The sequence below is a fragment of the Styela clava genome, chromosome 8, assembly GCF_964204865.1.
Source record: "Styela clava chromosome 8, kaStyClav1.hap1.2, whole genome shotgun sequence".
Lineage (NCBI taxonomy): Eukaryota > Metazoa > Chordata > Ascidiacea > Stolidobranchia > Styelidae > Styela > Styela clava.
Genome location: NC_135257.1, coordinates 6,915,420 through 6,932,802, shown reverse-complemented (window position 1 = coordinate 6,932,802; position 17,383 = coordinate 6,915,420). Strand labels below are relative to the sequence as shown.

Sequence of the window (17,383 nt, the reverse complement as noted above, 5' to 3'; positions counted from 1 at the left end):
TGCACTTACAAAAACGTTTATATGGTTATCATCATCTTTTTAATCAATATGTATTACCTTCTGCCATTCACAAACACTGATGTCTGATTTCAGCATAATCTAACTCAGCATTATCGATATTTATTTCTTGTTACTGCAACTAGACTAAAAGTCCTCGAGAGACCATTGAATTTTTTTGGAAACACGACTGACAATTTACTAGCAAAACCACGAATACAAGCAAAAAGTGTCTTAGTAGTTGCTAAAATTGCAATTGTTGCATCACAGTCCACCACTCGCTGATTGGCCATTGTCATGGAAGTAAACAAGGAATTCGCTGTTTGAGTTCACATCAATAATTATATCTTCCTGTTTATATTTTGTTATTGATATTGTTCTATTATTAAAGTAAAATATGAGTTTCACTTTAACTGATTCTTTCGTCTTCGCAAAACTTGTAACCACAAAATATTTACATTTTTACAGTAAATTCAGTTTTGAGCATAATTTTTCTCTTTTCATCCCCAGCCTCCAAGTAAGATCGTCTCAGCTCTTCGAGCAATGTTATTGACTCAAGCGTTACGTGGTGACAGAGTTTCAGCAGCATCAGATACTTACGTCAATTCAGTGTTTGGTGATCATTTCACTGCTGTTTGTGAACAGGAAATCAACATGGTGACAATTGTGGAAGAAGAAGTTAAAGTAGGTTAATTTATAGATTTGGTATGTGCTGAAATAAAAATCTGGTCAAATTTTTAATTTTGTGTGTTCATAATCTGATGTAATCTAAAATAGAGCACTTTAAACTGAAAGGGTCGTAACATAAATCCACTGTTTTGATAAAATGAGGGAAACATACTCCTGTCTGTAATTTTTTATTGAAATATGCTGGGCAATATTGCCTCACATTATGAATCAAGAGCACAAATTTCTTTGTAATATTTGAAAAAATATTTCAAAATTCGACATTCACGTTTTGTCTTGAAACTTTCAAAATCATCTTTATCTTTTATTTTGTTTTTTACATCTGGTTTACTTCATGCCAAACATGATAATAATGAGTGCAAAGTATCCCGGTAGATATGTTTTTAAAATCATTCAGAGTTCATTGCATTTATCGAAAGCAAATTGCAATATTGATCTCAAGAGAGTTTGTAAGGAAAATGTATTTCACTACTTCTCCAGTTCTTAGCTCACTTACGAAGTTGTAAATCAGTAACTTCTGTGAAAAAAAGAAATTTTCTTATGAGGATAGAGCAGAAGTATAATGACACGTTTCCTTTTCAGGCAAACGAACCTTTACTACTCTGTTCTGTTCCTGGATATGATGCAAGTAATAGAGTTGATGATCTTGCAATGCAACTTAACAGACAAATTACATCTATAGCTATTGGATCTGCTGAGGGTTTCAGCCAGGTGAAACATTTTCTTTTCAATATGTAATCTCAACAAAGACTGGTTCCTAGTCATATTTATAGATAGGTTTAAAACCTTTATTGTACTGCTATACAGTGTTCACTATAAGTTTTTACTGAATTGTGAGGTACCTTTGCACTAAAAATTTCTTTAGAGTTAACACTGCTGGACAGTTAGCTGATAAATGATCCAACTCTTAATCCATATATTAAACTTTTTCAGGCTGAGAAAGCGATCAATTCTGCTTCGAGATCGGGCAGATGGGTCTTGTTGAAAAATGTACATCTTGCTCCTGGTTGGCTCGTACAACTCGAGAAGAAACTCCACTCTCTGCAACCTCATGCTCAGTTCAGACTTTTCTTGACAATGGAAATTACACCAAAGGTTGGATTACTTTCAAATTATGATTTTGATATAATGAACAGTTTTGTAACAGTAAATATTTAGTAGGAGTTTAAAGAGTATACTGAGTATGATTGATGAACAGGAAATGTGGGACTTCTATAAATTTTCACTATCGATTTCGATTTAAAATAAATCACTATTTCATCCATGTACAGTGCAAGAAATGCACACTTGGAAGTGACTCATCTACATACTTAATAAATTGTATGTATGAATAATTTTACGCAACAAAAGAAAAAAAAACAGAAAATTTTTCTCAAAATGAATTTGTATAGTTTGGTAAACGCATGATTATGATTCCATTGTTGACACCAAACACATTTTTTACTCTATTAAACATATCAAAATGCATCAACTAGAGATTGGATAGTGGAAAAAATCCACTAACTGGCATAACTCGGGATATCTTACAATCAGATCTGTGAAGTCAGAAATTGAAAAAAAAATTGGTTACGACTCTCAATTCAGAGTAAAGAAAAATATTGAATGCGACCCCTCACACTGGGTTGTTTGAAAATTTGGGCTCGAGCTTCGAACTCTGAAAATATTTTAATAACAAAAACTTTAGAGTGTACGGACTTTCTTTAATAGATGAAGTTTAGTAAAATTAATGCTATTTGAATTTTAGTGGGAGGTCTTGCATGTTTTTTTTACCATTAGCAGTAACTCTGATTATATGAAATTCTGAAATACTACTTGCGTAGTTTGGAAATATTACTTCAGTGAAAACATGCTAAACTTCTCCATAACCCTGCTAACAACAATTCATTTTGTTTTCAGATTCCAGTCAATCTTCTTCGTGCTGGACGTGTAATTGTATTCGAGTCTCCTCCTGGTGTCAAAGCAAATTTACTTTCAACATTCAATCGTGTCGCTTCAGCTCAACGGGTTCAGAAAGCACCTGCAGAACGTGCCAGAATGTATTTCCTGCTCGCCTGGTTTCATGCTGTAGTACAAGAGAGATTGAGATATGCTCCACTCGGATGGAGTAAAAAGTGAGTGATTATCTTGAAATACTGCTTGCAATAACACATTGACAAACTTTTGATTCGTTCTAGGTTAAAACTAACCAGATTGTTTTGTGTACTCTTTATTGGAAATGCACACCCATAGTTGGGCCGGGAACTTGATATAACAATGATGTGATTGGATCTCCATTACTACAGTTTTAAGAAATTGAATGAAGGCCCATTATTAGTTCAGTACTGCATTGCCAATATTTTTTCACCTTCAAAATTTTTGTTTTGCAATTTTCACATTCGCTTTGTGATTTACAAGGCTTTAACTAATCAGCCCAGTATGTATTATCACACATTGACTCTGAGATAATGATTTTATAGAGTTGTGTTTATACTGAACGTGAATTTCTCCTTGATTTTTTCAAAATAGCAAATACAAATTATTGAAATAGTTTTTACTGTTGTTATGCAATATTCATGACTTCTACATACCAGGTTTCTCCGAAAATAAGACCTAGCCTGAAAATATAACCTCTCCCCTCAAAATAGGACTTAGTCACTAGCGTGGATTTTTTTTCACTTATTCGAGAGCGAGAAATCTCTCCTACACAGTTTAAATGATTAATATTCTATGTTTAGAGGAATGTTCAGCACAATTTAAATAAAAATTTAGAAGTGGGTTAAATGCTATTCAAAAGTGGGTGGATATCGGTTTTCATATTTTGTAACTCTCGTAACTCTCTACTTTTTAATTTTGTTTTTGATATATAAAAATTAAAAGACACTTCCCCAAAATAAGCCCTGGTGTTATCATTTGAATAGAAATTGAAAATAAGACCCAGTCTTATTTTCGGGGAAACATGAAAGTATTTCAATTCATTCTCCTACGTTTTTATTCAACAGATACGAGTTTAATGATTCTGATCTTCGATGTGCTTGCGATACGATCGATACATGGATTGACGATGCTGCTAAAGGTCGAGCTAATCTTCCTCCCGATAAAGTGCCTTGGTCTGCTCTGCGAACTCTTTTCTCTCAAGCGGTTTATGGTGGAAGAATTGACAATGAATTTGACCAACGTCTTCTCAATACTTTCCTTGAGAGACTTTTCACACCTGCCAGGTATTGCATCGTTAAATGTGTAGCTTGACTAATCTTTTGTGCTGTGAATTCCTGGGTTTCCCAAACTGGGATCCGCGGTCCCCTGGGGGTCCGTGATGACTGCTCAGGGGGTCCGCAACGATATTCGTCTGTTTTCAATTAAAAAATCAATTCATCTTACCAACATGATGACAAAATGCAGGTCGAGACTTGCGACAGATTCAGACCTATGAGTTTGCTTATCACAAATTGCTCCGAGAATTAATAAATTATTGAACTGCACTATTTCCCCTTTTCTTCACAAAAGGTCTTATATCAATTTGGTAAATATTTTCCAACATGGTAGGAAACATGGTTCGTGCTAAATGGATATCATGGATTAAAGATATAGAGTTGGAAATTTATACCCACAAGTCTATACCTCATGCAGTGTATGATAAATCTGGTTTATTTAAATAAAGCTGCTTTAGTGCTTTGTTAGAGACTCCTCGTAAAAACATTTATGGTAAACGTCTTATTTTCAATTCTTCGTAACAAATGTAGGCTTGTGGGATGTGTCACTTTTATTCATTCTCAATTTTTCATTATTCCAGTTTTGAGCATGATTTCGCTCTCGTTAAACCAACGGAAGGTTCCGGATTGTCTGGCCGTGGTATTGTTATGATGGAACAAGCCACAAGACAACAACAATTTGTTGAATGGACTGAACGTTTACCAGAAAAACAAACCCCTTCATGGCTTGGATTGCCTAACAATGCTGAGAAATTGTTACTTACTGCAAGAGGTATTGGCCACATTTTTGATTTACCTTCCTAAACATGTATTTGTCTTTGTATGGAAATTAAGGACTCCATATCTACCCCCAAATAATCATTTCAATGATATGACAGGAATCTCAAATTGAATCGAATGCTTGAATCAATATCTAAATAACTTATATTCAATATTATGAATTTTTAATTTAAAAATAGTTTACGATAGTTTATTGTTTGGTGGTCATGCGACAAATAGAGTTCTAAAACTATATAGATAGAAAAAAACTTTACTCAAAAATATTTTTTTAAATTTTCAAATGTATTCCAAAATCTGAATAGTAAATTAATATGGCGTGGCTCTAATACAAGGTGATGCAAGGAAACAGAACCCATGAATTTTCCTAATAACATCGATTACAATTACAATGAAAATGAAGAAAATTTATTTAAGTTTGTTTACTCTTAAACTTCTGTTTGTGCAGTAGGCTTCAATAGTCAAAGCGGCTCTGCACAAAAGTTATATTCTCTCTGGAATATGATCCAAATAACCTCTTTCTTCAGTGTCGATGACATACTTGTATAACATAGTCAAGTTTATTTTTTTCATACAGTAAAAATAGCCTGCAAAATTTAAAAGAATAAAATTAAACACATTTCTCTGGGGGAAGGGAAACTGGTTATCAAGCAGTAACACCAAAGGTTCAAATATATTAAACCAACCAACACTGTGCAGTACAAATTACATTAGAGACATACTGCTAATTTCAAACTATCGTGAATATAGGTTAAGCTAATTAGGCTTAACCATTTCCTCTCATAGTTACTAGTTTAAAATATAAAAATTCCATCGCCAAAAGCTCGGCAAAATTTCAATACTTCTAAGGAGATTAGTTATAAAAATGTTATGATGTAGGTATTCAGTATTTTATGACAACAGTACTATTTATAGATATTTTCTATTGCAGGAACCGACATTGTTCGAAAGTTACTCAGAACTCAACTACTTGATGAAGAAGATGATCTAACTTATGAAAAGGTTGGTTTCTTGTGTATTTTGTTAACCCAGCAGCTTCTTAACATTTGTCATAATTGGACATTGAACTTTTCTCCTCAATAACTGGACCAATGCTTAGAAATTTTCAGATGTTGGAGATTGTATTTTTTGCTAGAAGGTTATTACTTTCATTTTTTTCCAAAAAATCCTGTGGCCTCTATGGGATCAGTCTATTGTGTGCCATGACGTCATCAAAAATTACGCAACTAGTGGTGTTCCATTACGCATTAGTATTGAGGATTCCGGTACCGGTAGTGTACTGTGACAGATTTCATACCTGTGCTTCCTGTCCATATATTTGACCGTTGGTTAGATAGATAGTTAGATAGTTTATTTCGAAAACGACATAACAAACATAAATTAAAAATGGAAAATTCTTGAGGGCAGGCAAAACCTATAAAAAAGTTTAAAACATGAGGAGTATCTCATGTGCCTGCCCATCAGATGGTTCCCTGGTTCATATATATATAGATTATATATCAGAACAGTGTAAAATGTGAATGTTTGTGAAGGGAAAAATCTGGGTACTAGATCTTTGCGTAATTAGGCTTGACGAGAGATCGTTTCAGTTATCTGATCAGGTAGATTTGAAATTAATTAAATTTTTTATTCGTGAATTGTTAGCATAATATGAAGCTGTAATTGATCTCTGAAAGTAGGCAAATTTCTTTATAATTATAATTTTCTGTAACATAACCTTATTGCAGCTACCGGTAATAGTAATTGCTTTGGTGACTAATAATGAGATTGCAAACCTAATTATAACTATTATTTACTATTAATTTAACAATGCAGAAAGCAATGGAGGAGGAATTGAAAGAAATTTTGGTAAAAAGTTGTTGCTTCTGTCACAAAATATTATCACGAATATTTGTGTATAATATATCGCACTTCACAAATGCTTTTTGTTGCTTTTTATTTTATTTATTGGTGGCTTTCAATGGTGTTGCTGGTCCTTATTAATAAACAGAATGCATATTATCACTTGTTAGAAATATTGAAACTGTTTCCACAAATTCTTGAAGGGATAATTCAATATATATTATTGTAATGGTTCTTGGGATTTTTCTAAGCCTTGATTCATTGCTATTGGTATTGAATTCGAAGCGTCTCTTCTATTCACTTTTTTTTTGTCAAATTTTGGCTTGAAAAAATCTATAGATTGAGAAAAAATTCAAAATTATAAACTTTTGGTGTATTTTTTTGCTTCACTGTTCAACACTGCCTTTGGTTATGTTATTGCTAAAATGACAAGTTAAAATTATTACAGTAATGTTGTTACGTTTTATCCAGGTGTTATGTGCATTAAAAATAAGTTTGTTATTTAGATTGATTCTATCCTCCTTTATTTTCTATGTTTTACTAATGTTAAAAACAGAATACAATTGGACCAAAATTTTTTGTTGATTTTTGTTAACAATAACCATGGATATTTATACTTTTGAAAATATGTCTAATAACAAATTTTTTAATTTCATTTTACTAGAATACTGTTTATGGCATTAAAATATAGGATTGTTTTGCACTATCTCGATTGATATATATACTCTTTAGTGACATAGCCTGTTACTGTTTGTCAACAAATTATTTTATAATCTGTGATTGAAGCAGGTTGTAAGACTTTGTACTGGTCTGATTATAAGTTATATTTTATTCCCAAGACTTGTGATCCTATTTCATTTGCTGCACTATTAGGTGACTTTCACTGAATCATCTGATGGCAAATCAAGACGTAGAAGAACTTCGTCAACATTATCTGAAGGTGACGGAAGACCACAATGGATGAGATCATTGTTAAAAACTGCACGTAATTGGAAATCTGTTATTCCAACACAACTTAGAGGATTATTGAGAACTGCTGAAAATATCAAGGATCCACTTTTCAGGTTTTGATTTTTCCCTTTCATTGTTAATTATGAATATGGCTGTGGGCTGATGGCTAAGCGATGAAAGCAGGGGTGTGCAACCTGCAGATCATGGGCCACATGTGGCCCGCAAGGAAAAATTGTGCAGCCCGTGGAGAAGTGCCAATTTTGAATGGTGTGCGGCCAGCGAAACGGTATTTTAGTTTACCGGTAGTTTAATCTGGAATGTGTGAGTAATCCCAATCCCTTCACGTTGCAAATCCAATACCAAAATATTTGTGCCTGCAAACTCTAGAAAGCCTACCTATGTTAAAAACGATACGTTACGCGGTTTCACCCAGTTACTTGTATCTGGGCCTCCTGTATTAAAGGTTGTACAGCCACCCCTTAGAACCAAATGTGTGAATGGGAAAAAGGAAAAATTCATGATAAAAGTTGTTTTTGCTTTCATATTGTCAAAAAATAACAGGTCCCTACTTTTTATCAAAAATATTTTTTTCAATTTGAACTTATAGATATAGCATGCACTCAGCAACCTTCAGTAATAGTATTAGAAACAGTTGGCAACTCTTAACCTTGGTATAGTATATTTTGCTATGGCAAGATTATTATTTTGCCCTATTTTTTAAGTAGATTTTTTAATAGCGTAGATCATTAGCCCAATGTTGTAATGACTTACCATGAACTTTTTTTTCTATTTTGGTCTACTCTTTGGTGTACATTGTATTTATTATTTTTATTGTTTATCTCATAGATTCTTTGAAAGAGAAGTGAACCTTGGTGTGAAGTTATTGAAGGATGTACAATCTGACTTGGCCGAAGTTATATCAGTGTGTGATGCAAGAAAGAAACAAACTAATTATCATCGAACACTAATTGCTCAGCTTACTAAAGGAATTCTGCCAGAATCTTGGAATAAGTATGTGAAAACTAATCAAAGCCATTTTTTGCTTGGGCAGTTCTGCCAGAATGAAAAAAGATAAAATATGAACATATTTATACACATCTTTGACGTTGGTCGTAGACATGTACCAATGGTAAATGGTTGGATTAATTTTGAATAAGTAATGGCTGAAATTTGGTTTTAAACTTGACTATCGCCCAACGTAATACAGTACTCCCTTTTCTAATGTACATGCTACTAATATATATGTATTAATTATAAGAATTAGTTTGCATATCTTTTGTAAAAAGAGTAAGAACTAGACTGTCTCAATCCGTAGTTATTGTGAGCAACACTGCTCGATGGAACCACTTTGTAACGAGCCCATTTCCTTTTATCTAAGTATATTTAGGCAAAGTTGTAGTAGCATGAAATTATCAAATAATATTTTCAGAATCTGATCACTATTTTCAGACATAATGAGCAATATTTGATATGAAAATTCTTATTTGAAAGTTAAATTATTGTGACTGACATATTATTCCCTTCTTTGTTACTACCGTATTCATTTATTCCAGGTATAAAATACCAGCGGGATGGACAGTCATGCAATGGATAACTGATTTCAGTGAGAGAATTCAACAACTACAGAGAGTTTCTGCAGCATCTGGCACTCAAGGCTTGAAAGTAAATCCACAATTTACTTTCTCTTTTATTATTCTTTTATGTAGCCAGTCGAGTATTACCTCAATTCTCATATAAGACTCATTAACTGAATTCTGTGCTCTTCAGTGCTGAAATAACATTTGTTTATATTCTGTGTGTGTGTGAGTGTGAGAGAAGCGGTGATGCATATTCTAAAATCTATTTTATGTAATATATCAAGGCATTTTGTATTCCAAAGCCTTTGCTAAGCGTTAGAAACATTCTTGCCATTGCACCACTGGTTACACGGCCTGGATTTGCAGGTTTGAATCCTGTGTATGCTAATTGTTATGGTTCACATAACCACTGGTTGGGTGAGTCCTCCTTTGCTACCAAGTCCATTCATCTGGAACAAATAGGCTGCTCCCTCTCCAATAATTCAACACGCAGGAGTTTTCAGATGAGATGCTGTGGTTTACCGTATAATTAAGTCATTTCTTCACTTTCCCCTTACAAGATTTAAATATAAAAAACCGAATTATGTGGATTGTCCACCATTTATTCATCTTGTCTCCCTATTTGGTGAATTTTTAAATAAAAAAAAAACAGTCTCCACAAACAAAGTATTGTTTGTTACATTGCTGATACCTAATTTCAAACAGCGTTATAACTTCAATTGTCTTTATCCCTATATTGCAATGTATTTGGATGTAATGAATGGTGATTGAATCTGATCATTTTCTAGAATTTGAAAGTTTGGCTTGGTGGACTTTTCGTCCCTGAAGCTTATATAACAGCTACCCGACAATTTGTTGCACAAGCTAACAGTATCTCACTTGAAGAATTATCTCTTGTTGTCAAAGTACTGGACAAAGGCACTACCGATGTACAAATTGATGGAAACAGTTTTGCAACGACAGGTATATAGTTTTTTTTCAACAAGATGTAGAAAACGGGTAGAAGAAACTAAGAAAAAGTTTTATTCATGATTTGTTTGAAAAGTTGTTGATATTTTTATGGCTTGACAGCTTTGCCATTTATATCTTATGTAATGATCGTCTGTTAGTTTTTTTACTCAAGGCTTCCCAAACTTCCAAGCTCGTCCCTTACAATATATCAAATTTTGCCGCAACCCCTGTTAAGTCAGCATTGTTATGCAAGTACCGCTTCTCTGATCTTATGTATTTTCTCGAAATTGTGAAATTCATGTATTGCACTAGTTTTAATAATCAAAAATCGAATCGAGTCGAATCAAAAGTCTAAAATAGTACTGTAGATATAGTAGTACATTGTGTGAAATAGGTGTACTTTTTGGGAGTGGGACCCCCGAAAATTTGATGCGCGACCCTCAGTTTGGGGGTTCTAACTGATATTGAATGCGTATCAATAAGAGAGGTTATGCAATCGCATTATAATTGCAACTAACATTGGATGTTGGAATGGTTAGGATCTATGTGTTGGATTTATGGAAAGCCTAGGTTGCCCTTCCGATCAAATTTTATGTCACAATTATTGTGCTTCAGGTTTGATTCTTCAAGGAGCAAATTGTGTGAAAAATAAGCTGAGTTTGTCGAATGAATTGTCAACAAAACTTCCATTGACTCTGCTTTCCTGGGTCAAAACTGATTCAGTCAAAAAATCTGGAAACATGGTTTGTGACTTTTTCTTGTGTAGTTTGATTTTCATTGAATATGTTATATTTGCTTTCAGATATATCCATGAAAAGTTTCTTTGTCATCAGTGAAAAGTTTAAACAGAATAAATGCAATTCATTATTACACGTCTTCCTAAAAACCTCTGTAAAAGCAGTTCCTATAAAGTCGAGTTATCTTCAGCGCTGGAATGCCTTAATATTTTCCATTCTGCATACTCTGCATTATTATTATGTTATTGCATGTACTGTGACCATTTACAGAAGATATATATTACAAGGCAAAAATATACCCGACTGACTTTAATTGGTTTGCCAACCCTGGTCTAGTAATATGAAATATTGTTTTTAAGCCCCACTGATATCCATACTTTTTATTTCCGCGCTTGTATGACTGAACAACTTATTTTCACAGGTTACTTTGCCAGTATATCGCAATGGAATGAGATCAGATCTACTTTTCACATTGAAGTTTGAAATAGAAGGAGATGAACTTAGTTTCCATGAACGCGGTGTTGCTTTGCTTTGTGCCGATTAGATATCATTCATAGTATGCTACAGCTTGTATAGTCAGATTGCGGAAGTTCAAGGTCCTGTGTAAAGCTCTATTCAATATGTTTTCTAGATTGAGTTGTATTCAAAGTTTCTGAAATAATTATAGTTCAATTGTGTTCCATTGTCGTTTCAGGTGACAAATTAATAGAGGATAAATGTTCCATAATTGCTGTTTAAACATTTATTTATTGGCCAATAATTAACTATATTAACCAAGATCGTAGTTATGTGTGTGTTTACATATAAATCATGGAACAAGTTTTGCCGCGAACATGCGTCATATATTTTACCATCATGTTTAAGAAATGAAACTGAAAACATCTAGTTCTGTTTACTGATTATTTACAATGCATTTTGGATATTTTTCAAATGTGTATATCTTTAATATGATGGTGCAATTTATGACCAAGTAATAATAATGTTTGCTGTTCGATATCAATTCGTTCATAAAATATATGGTGTTGTAAAGAAGGTTTCTGTGATGTTTTCAAGTTTTATAGAATCGTGCTGCTGCTGTATTACAGCTTTTTTTCAGCGGATTCAAGGAGAATATCAGTCTATTTTTGAACTAGCTTTAGAAACCAGTAAGGTGCCTGTTATGATTTCAAGAGTGTTCGAATTCTGACTTGGATTGTTGCGCAGATATACAGGATTAAGCGAATGGTTTGCTAGATTGCTTTTAAGTAGGAAGTTTTGGTCGGAAGCTTCAGAATTGTCATGTGACCATGTTCAATATGTTTTGATATTTGGTGTTTAGGGCTTTAAAAATACGTCAAAGTCTCATACATTTGAGATTTAACCTAAACTTAACTTAAACTGATTGAAATCGCTTTAAACATACACAAAAATACATACGTTAGAGATTTTATTTCAATTTTAACGCTGTGATTGAAAAATGCGTGCTATGTATTCATGTTTGTCCGAACGCACTCTTCTTGCAGTGTGCTCGAAACTTCTTTATTGCATCAAATTCAAGAGTTTGGTGCATAATTTTGGACGTTAGATGAAACCCGTTGAATACAGTCCATCGCCAGAGAGGTATTATATACAAAATATCAAGAATAAATTCCAGATTGTAGAGATACTAATGTATGCCGCAAGAGACTGGGCCGAGAACACAACGCCCCAAAATGGCGAAACTTCAACAACGGTTGCCAGATTATTGACATACACAATGCTAACAGTGGGGGTCACTGTCTATCTTCGTCAGTTGCAATGTGCAATATCGGTGTTTCAGCGGTTATTTGGTTCCTTCTCTTGGAACATCGACTATTTTTAAACCCGTTTGATTTCTGGTAAAATCACTCCGGCTTCGATGTATTGAATATCGGAATAATTTGCGACCAATTCTGCATCTCTTTTGCATCCCAGTACTCGTGTTTGTAAACAAATACCATGTCTCCTGTAAGTGAACATTTTTCCTTTTTGAACCAGCGCGGTTCGTAGGGTTTCACATGAAGGCCTCGTGAAATTTGTTTTGCATCCTCAGCTTCCTTGTGTCTCCTTCGTTCGCGCTGTCTTTCTTCAAGTTCTAATTTGATATTGTTTGCTATATCCCATTCACCTTCTTCCATTTTTCGCTGGTCGGGTCTTCTTCTCGAGTCTGTGGGCGCTGAGCCATCTACCCACTGATTCAGCATTAAAGAGAACAAAGTAAAGTCATACATTCTCTCTGAATTAGGAGGTAGTGGACTGATTTTCCACAGTAATCGATCACTTCCGTCGTGTTTCGTATCGGAAGATTTCAACTTTTTGCAAGTCACTAAACTGTCCCATCTGCCAAATATTGAATATACTTCCGTTCCAGTTTTATCAATCACTCTTCCCGAAACTTTTCTGAAATCATCTTTTGAGAAGAGATTGTATTGAAAGAATATCAATTGGCATTTATCGCCGGTGCAGTGATTTTCGAATACAGATTCTCCTACTTGGTCTATCCACATTGTACCAAGAATTATATTATTCACGTTTATGGTAGCTTTGTTCCATGTATAATGATGACCGGTATCGTGAAATTTTAGATGGCAAAGACCCACAGGCTTTAAAATTAAATAATTGCCACAAAACTTGCTTTCAGGGGTTGCGTCCATCCAAAACGTCCAACCATTTGTTGTTGAATTGACATGAACAGCCGCGATAGGTGGATGGTGACTCACTTGCTCACAAATTATTTTAAAACCACGCTCCTTCGAGCAATCTAGTTCGTAGGTTTCCCCAAGCAACGGATTGAAAGGTTTTCCGGTTCGTTTTGATGAAGTTGAATATGAGGATATAGAAAATGCGACTACTAAGGCCATTTGTTCGGCAGAGTCCTTGCATTCCGCGGCTTTGTCTAGCAACGTGCTGTATTCGAGCTCTTCTGCTAATCGCTGTAATATTGATAGAGGCTCGTTAAAATAAACGGGCAACGGCAGTGTTGTGATATCTCGTCCTATGCAGTTTTTTAAAATACTCCACAGGTTTATCCAATGATTTGGTTTAAATGGAATTTTTGTTCTGTGATTCTGTGATTTTGGCGCTCCAGTATTTTCTGAAAATAACGCGTCTGGTGATTTTCGTTCGGCTACCAGAATTCTTTCACCAACAAGAAGGCTCCCAGATGCATCTACAAATTCATCTTCGTCATCCAAAATTTCGTCCAAAAAACTCGTCGCCACATGTTTGCAGGCTTTTTCCTGAGATATACATTTATGCAAATCTATGCATTTTATTTTCGCAGCATGGATGAAATCTGAACATTTTTCCAGCATTTCTGAAGAATCTCGACCAAATGATTTAAATTTTTTACATATTTTCCTTAGTCTTGACAAATCCTTATTTTCTTCTATTATTTCAAGCGCTGAATATAAATCGGTCTCGTATTTAAATAATAGTTTGAGGTATTTCTCCAAATTTTCAAACTTTTCTTCGATTTGTGAGAGGTTTGAGAAGACCCTCGTATCAGATAAACCGCACTCTCTAGCGGGGGTCGACTCCATCGCTGTTATCCACCTCTGACAGTCAGCTTCTGATCGAGTAATCAAATCGTAAATTACATTACCCCCTTTAGAAATGACGATGCGGGTACTGCTTTCTTTCTTAATGGAAACCGAAATCAGGTAAATCTTACCGCGGCACGATTCCGGGACATCCTCTGGTGTTAAATAATAAGATAACTGGTTAGCAGTTAAGACAAACCACCTTTTCTGATATCCATTTAAATAATTTGTCCATTTTAATATCCACCCTTCAAGAGAAACCGAATCTGTTCTAAACTGAAACATGATAATGATACTATACGGCATTGAGCGTTGTAAAACATGCGTTTGATGGAGCCAGCTGTGTCATTCGGATGGCAAAACAAACATTGGTTCGCGCATGTTTGCGTAGTGGTTTTTCAAATTACGTCACTTATTGAATCACCAAAATTAGATCAACAAATATATATCTGATACGCCTATGTCAACATAATTTTCCTCCAAGTTCAATTTCTCAAATCTCGAGGCCTACCATATATAATTCAATACTGTAAATGTAATCAATCTTCAGTAGAATTAGGTGAATTTTCATTAAAAACTACATTGTTCCAAATACAATCGCAAGAAAGAAGGACACTAAAAGCCATTCGACAACAAAATAAAATTCTTAAATGTGCTCCACTTCTAGTCTTAGGCTTCCAACATTGAATAACTAAATGTTGATTGGCCGTTTGTTCTGGTCGACACGGGCACGCAACCACTAGCTGGCTTTTATTTTCTATATGCTTGACATCATTTATGAAGCCATTACTGATATGTAGTTGTCGATCATACATTCAATTTGGTGACGAACGTCCGTTTTGGTAACCCTAATTAGTAACGACAACTCTTCCTGAAGGATTGATTAGAAAAGAGGTAAATAAACGCGAGACTAATTTTGTGTTATGAGTCATAATATTCAAGTCTTTGCTTTTCTATGCGGTTACTCTGTCAAAGAAGGGAGTGGCATAAACTTGCTTGCTACTGTTGTGAAAAATCTTGGTATATCGCTGAATATAAAACTAAATATCTGTGCTTTCTTCTTTGAGGTGATTGTATTGTAATTGTATTCTGCTGCACATGATTTTGTTACATTAGCTGCAACAACATAGCACATTTATTGCTAATAAAAAACGTATATTTCAGAAAAGTTATGCATTTAATTAAATACGTTCTATGTATCTACTCCGATTATAATTCAGTCTTCCGCTTTAATAAATAAGAACAAAGGGAAATGTACTTAATTTTCAAAAGTCTATTCAGTCATATTTCTCCCCGGAAGTATTTTTTTTAATAGATCCCGTGACCTTATAATGTACCATGAATACCGTGGTGTTGAAACGCCGAGATATCTGCAAACACATATCTGTAAAATACCATATAAGGTCAATAGCAACAAAATTCAAACATAGCAGCAGAAGGTAATAATCATTGAAGATAATATCACTAGGTAACTGGTAGTTCAAAAATATGGTAATCGGAGCTAGAATAGATACGTCCACTATTTGCCATTTACTGCTAGTAAGGTGTGCCATAATGAGACGATTGGTTTGTTTGGAATTCAATATTCCAAAAAACAGAACAAACAAAAATAGATGGTTTTCAACTAATCCGGATTGCTTCACAATGACCAATGTAATAAATAATAATAAACATATTGTAATCGAAGGTGATTTGATGCTTGCGAGTGCGATTGAAGATCTGTTGGAACCTTTACCGTTCTTATTTATGATAATATGAACAAAACGAAAAAACGTAATGGAACTCCCGCAAAATACCATAAAGACCGGCAAAGTATTGATAGGTAAAGCCCCAACTGGTAGCACCATTTCCCATATTTGTCCTCCGAGTGCAGCAGTAATTAAAAGCAAAATTTCACTAGAAACTAGAATTTCAGCCACATCAATTTTCATAACATGAATCGTACCGGTTGCGTATGACACCCAATGACCACAATAGAATAAAACTAATGAGCACACAATCATACTAAATGCTAAATACGGAAATTTTCCTAAGAGGAATGTACAAGACATGGTTATTCCGATAAATACTCCAGATAAGGAATCACATGCATGATCGACATAATCTCCGATCGGCGATACGCTTCCTGTTCTTCTGTCCTGCATTCCATCGAATGTGTCCAGCGTTTGAGCTGCGAACATTGCTATCGCATTGACAATATATACCCAGGATGGCGCGGCTTCTTTACCATATGATGTATAATATAGCATCATTAGCGCTCCAAATGCATTGACTAATAAACCGACTAAGGTTATTGCATTGACTGGAATCCACACAGGAAAGTATTTTATCAGCCATTCCCAAAATGGTTCAATGTACTTTTCCACGGTACTAGTTCCGTGCACACTCTCCTTGTACTTATCCAGACGTTTAAGTTGTGCTTCATTTAGAACGTACATTCTATCTATACTGAAGGTGTGTTGAAAGCTATCGAACTACTACAACAGTAGACAAATAATTGAAGGTAACTGATGAATAATGATAAAAAGTTAGATGTGAGTTAATACTACCTAAATATCGTTGGGGTTACGATTCGCTGATAATTATTGTTTTAATTTACAAAACCCCAGCATGTATGAACACGACATGTATTATCACAATGTTCACATGTTTAAAGACCGATTAAAGAGTATCTAGAGTAGATTCCTCGGGACTACCCGGTGCTCAATTGTTTTTAGTTGCGTAATTCCAGTGACTCGAAAATTTGGGGCTTTCCACGTGCCCCAACTCGTACCATGTGTCCTACTTGTCCCAGAGCTATTGAAATTGAAGTATAGGTATAGCCTGGAGGCGGTGTCTCCAAAATGTCGTGTCCCACTTGTACCACGTGTCCAACTTCTCCCACTTGTACCACGTGTCCCACTTGTACCTTGTGTCCCACTGTACCCCGTGCCCTACGTGTTCCACTTGTCCTACGTGTCCCACTTACGGGTAAGATTTATCATATTTTTCAATTTCTAATTTTGAATAAAGCGCGCCAACACCGTTTCTGTAAATTTAGAATTGTCAAACCAGATAAGTACGACTGGTAAATTCTGTATTTTATAGAAATTTTCCGAGATATTGGGGACGGGGAGAAATATTATTTTGACCACGTG

At 34.7% G+C, this 17,383-nt stretch overlaps 1 protein-coding gene and 1 pseudogene across 2 annotated transcripts in view; one reads left to right on the top strand and one right to left on the bottom strand.

Moving 5' to 3' along the window:
- Positions 1–11,741, top strand: part of LOC120345961 (cytoplasmic dynein 1 heavy chain 1-like) — a 63,009-nt gene extending 51,268 nt beyond the window's left edge. The window contains exons 77-90 of one of the 2 annotated variants that reach the window (XM_078115408.1): positions 508–681; positions 1,267–1,395; positions 1,618–1,779; positions 2,581–2,795; positions 3,663–3,881; positions 4,454–4,644; positions 5,581–5,651; positions 6,465–6,497; positions 7,365–7,555; positions 8,289–8,453; positions 8,996–9,104; positions 9,808–9,982; positions 10,586–10,713; positions 11,129–11,741. In XM_078115408.1, coding sequence (XP_077971534.1) covers positions 508–681; positions 1,267–1,395; positions 1,618–1,779; positions 2,581–2,795; positions 3,663–3,881; positions 4,454–4,644; positions 5,581–5,651; positions 6,465–6,497; positions 7,365–7,555; positions 8,289–8,453; positions 8,996–9,104; positions 9,808–9,982; positions 10,586–10,713; positions 11,129–11,251 — 2,085 coding nt within the window. In that variant the 3' untranslated portion in view covers positions 11,252–11,741. The remainder of the gene's footprint in view (positions 1–507; positions 682–1,266; positions 1,396–1,617; positions 1,780–2,580; positions 2,796–3,662; positions 3,882–4,453; positions 4,645–5,580; positions 5,652–6,464; positions 6,498–7,364; positions 7,556–8,288; positions 8,454–8,995; positions 9,105–9,807; positions 9,983–10,585; positions 10,714–11,128) is intronic. The other variant, XM_078115409.1, reaches the window with a different exon arrangement.
- A 375-nt stretch (positions 11,742–12,116) lies between these two features.
- On the bottom strand, positions 12,117–14,606 carry LOC120346702 (oxysterol-binding protein 1 pseudogene; annotated as a pseudogene).
- Positions 14,607–17,383: the final 2,777 nt, after the last annotated feature.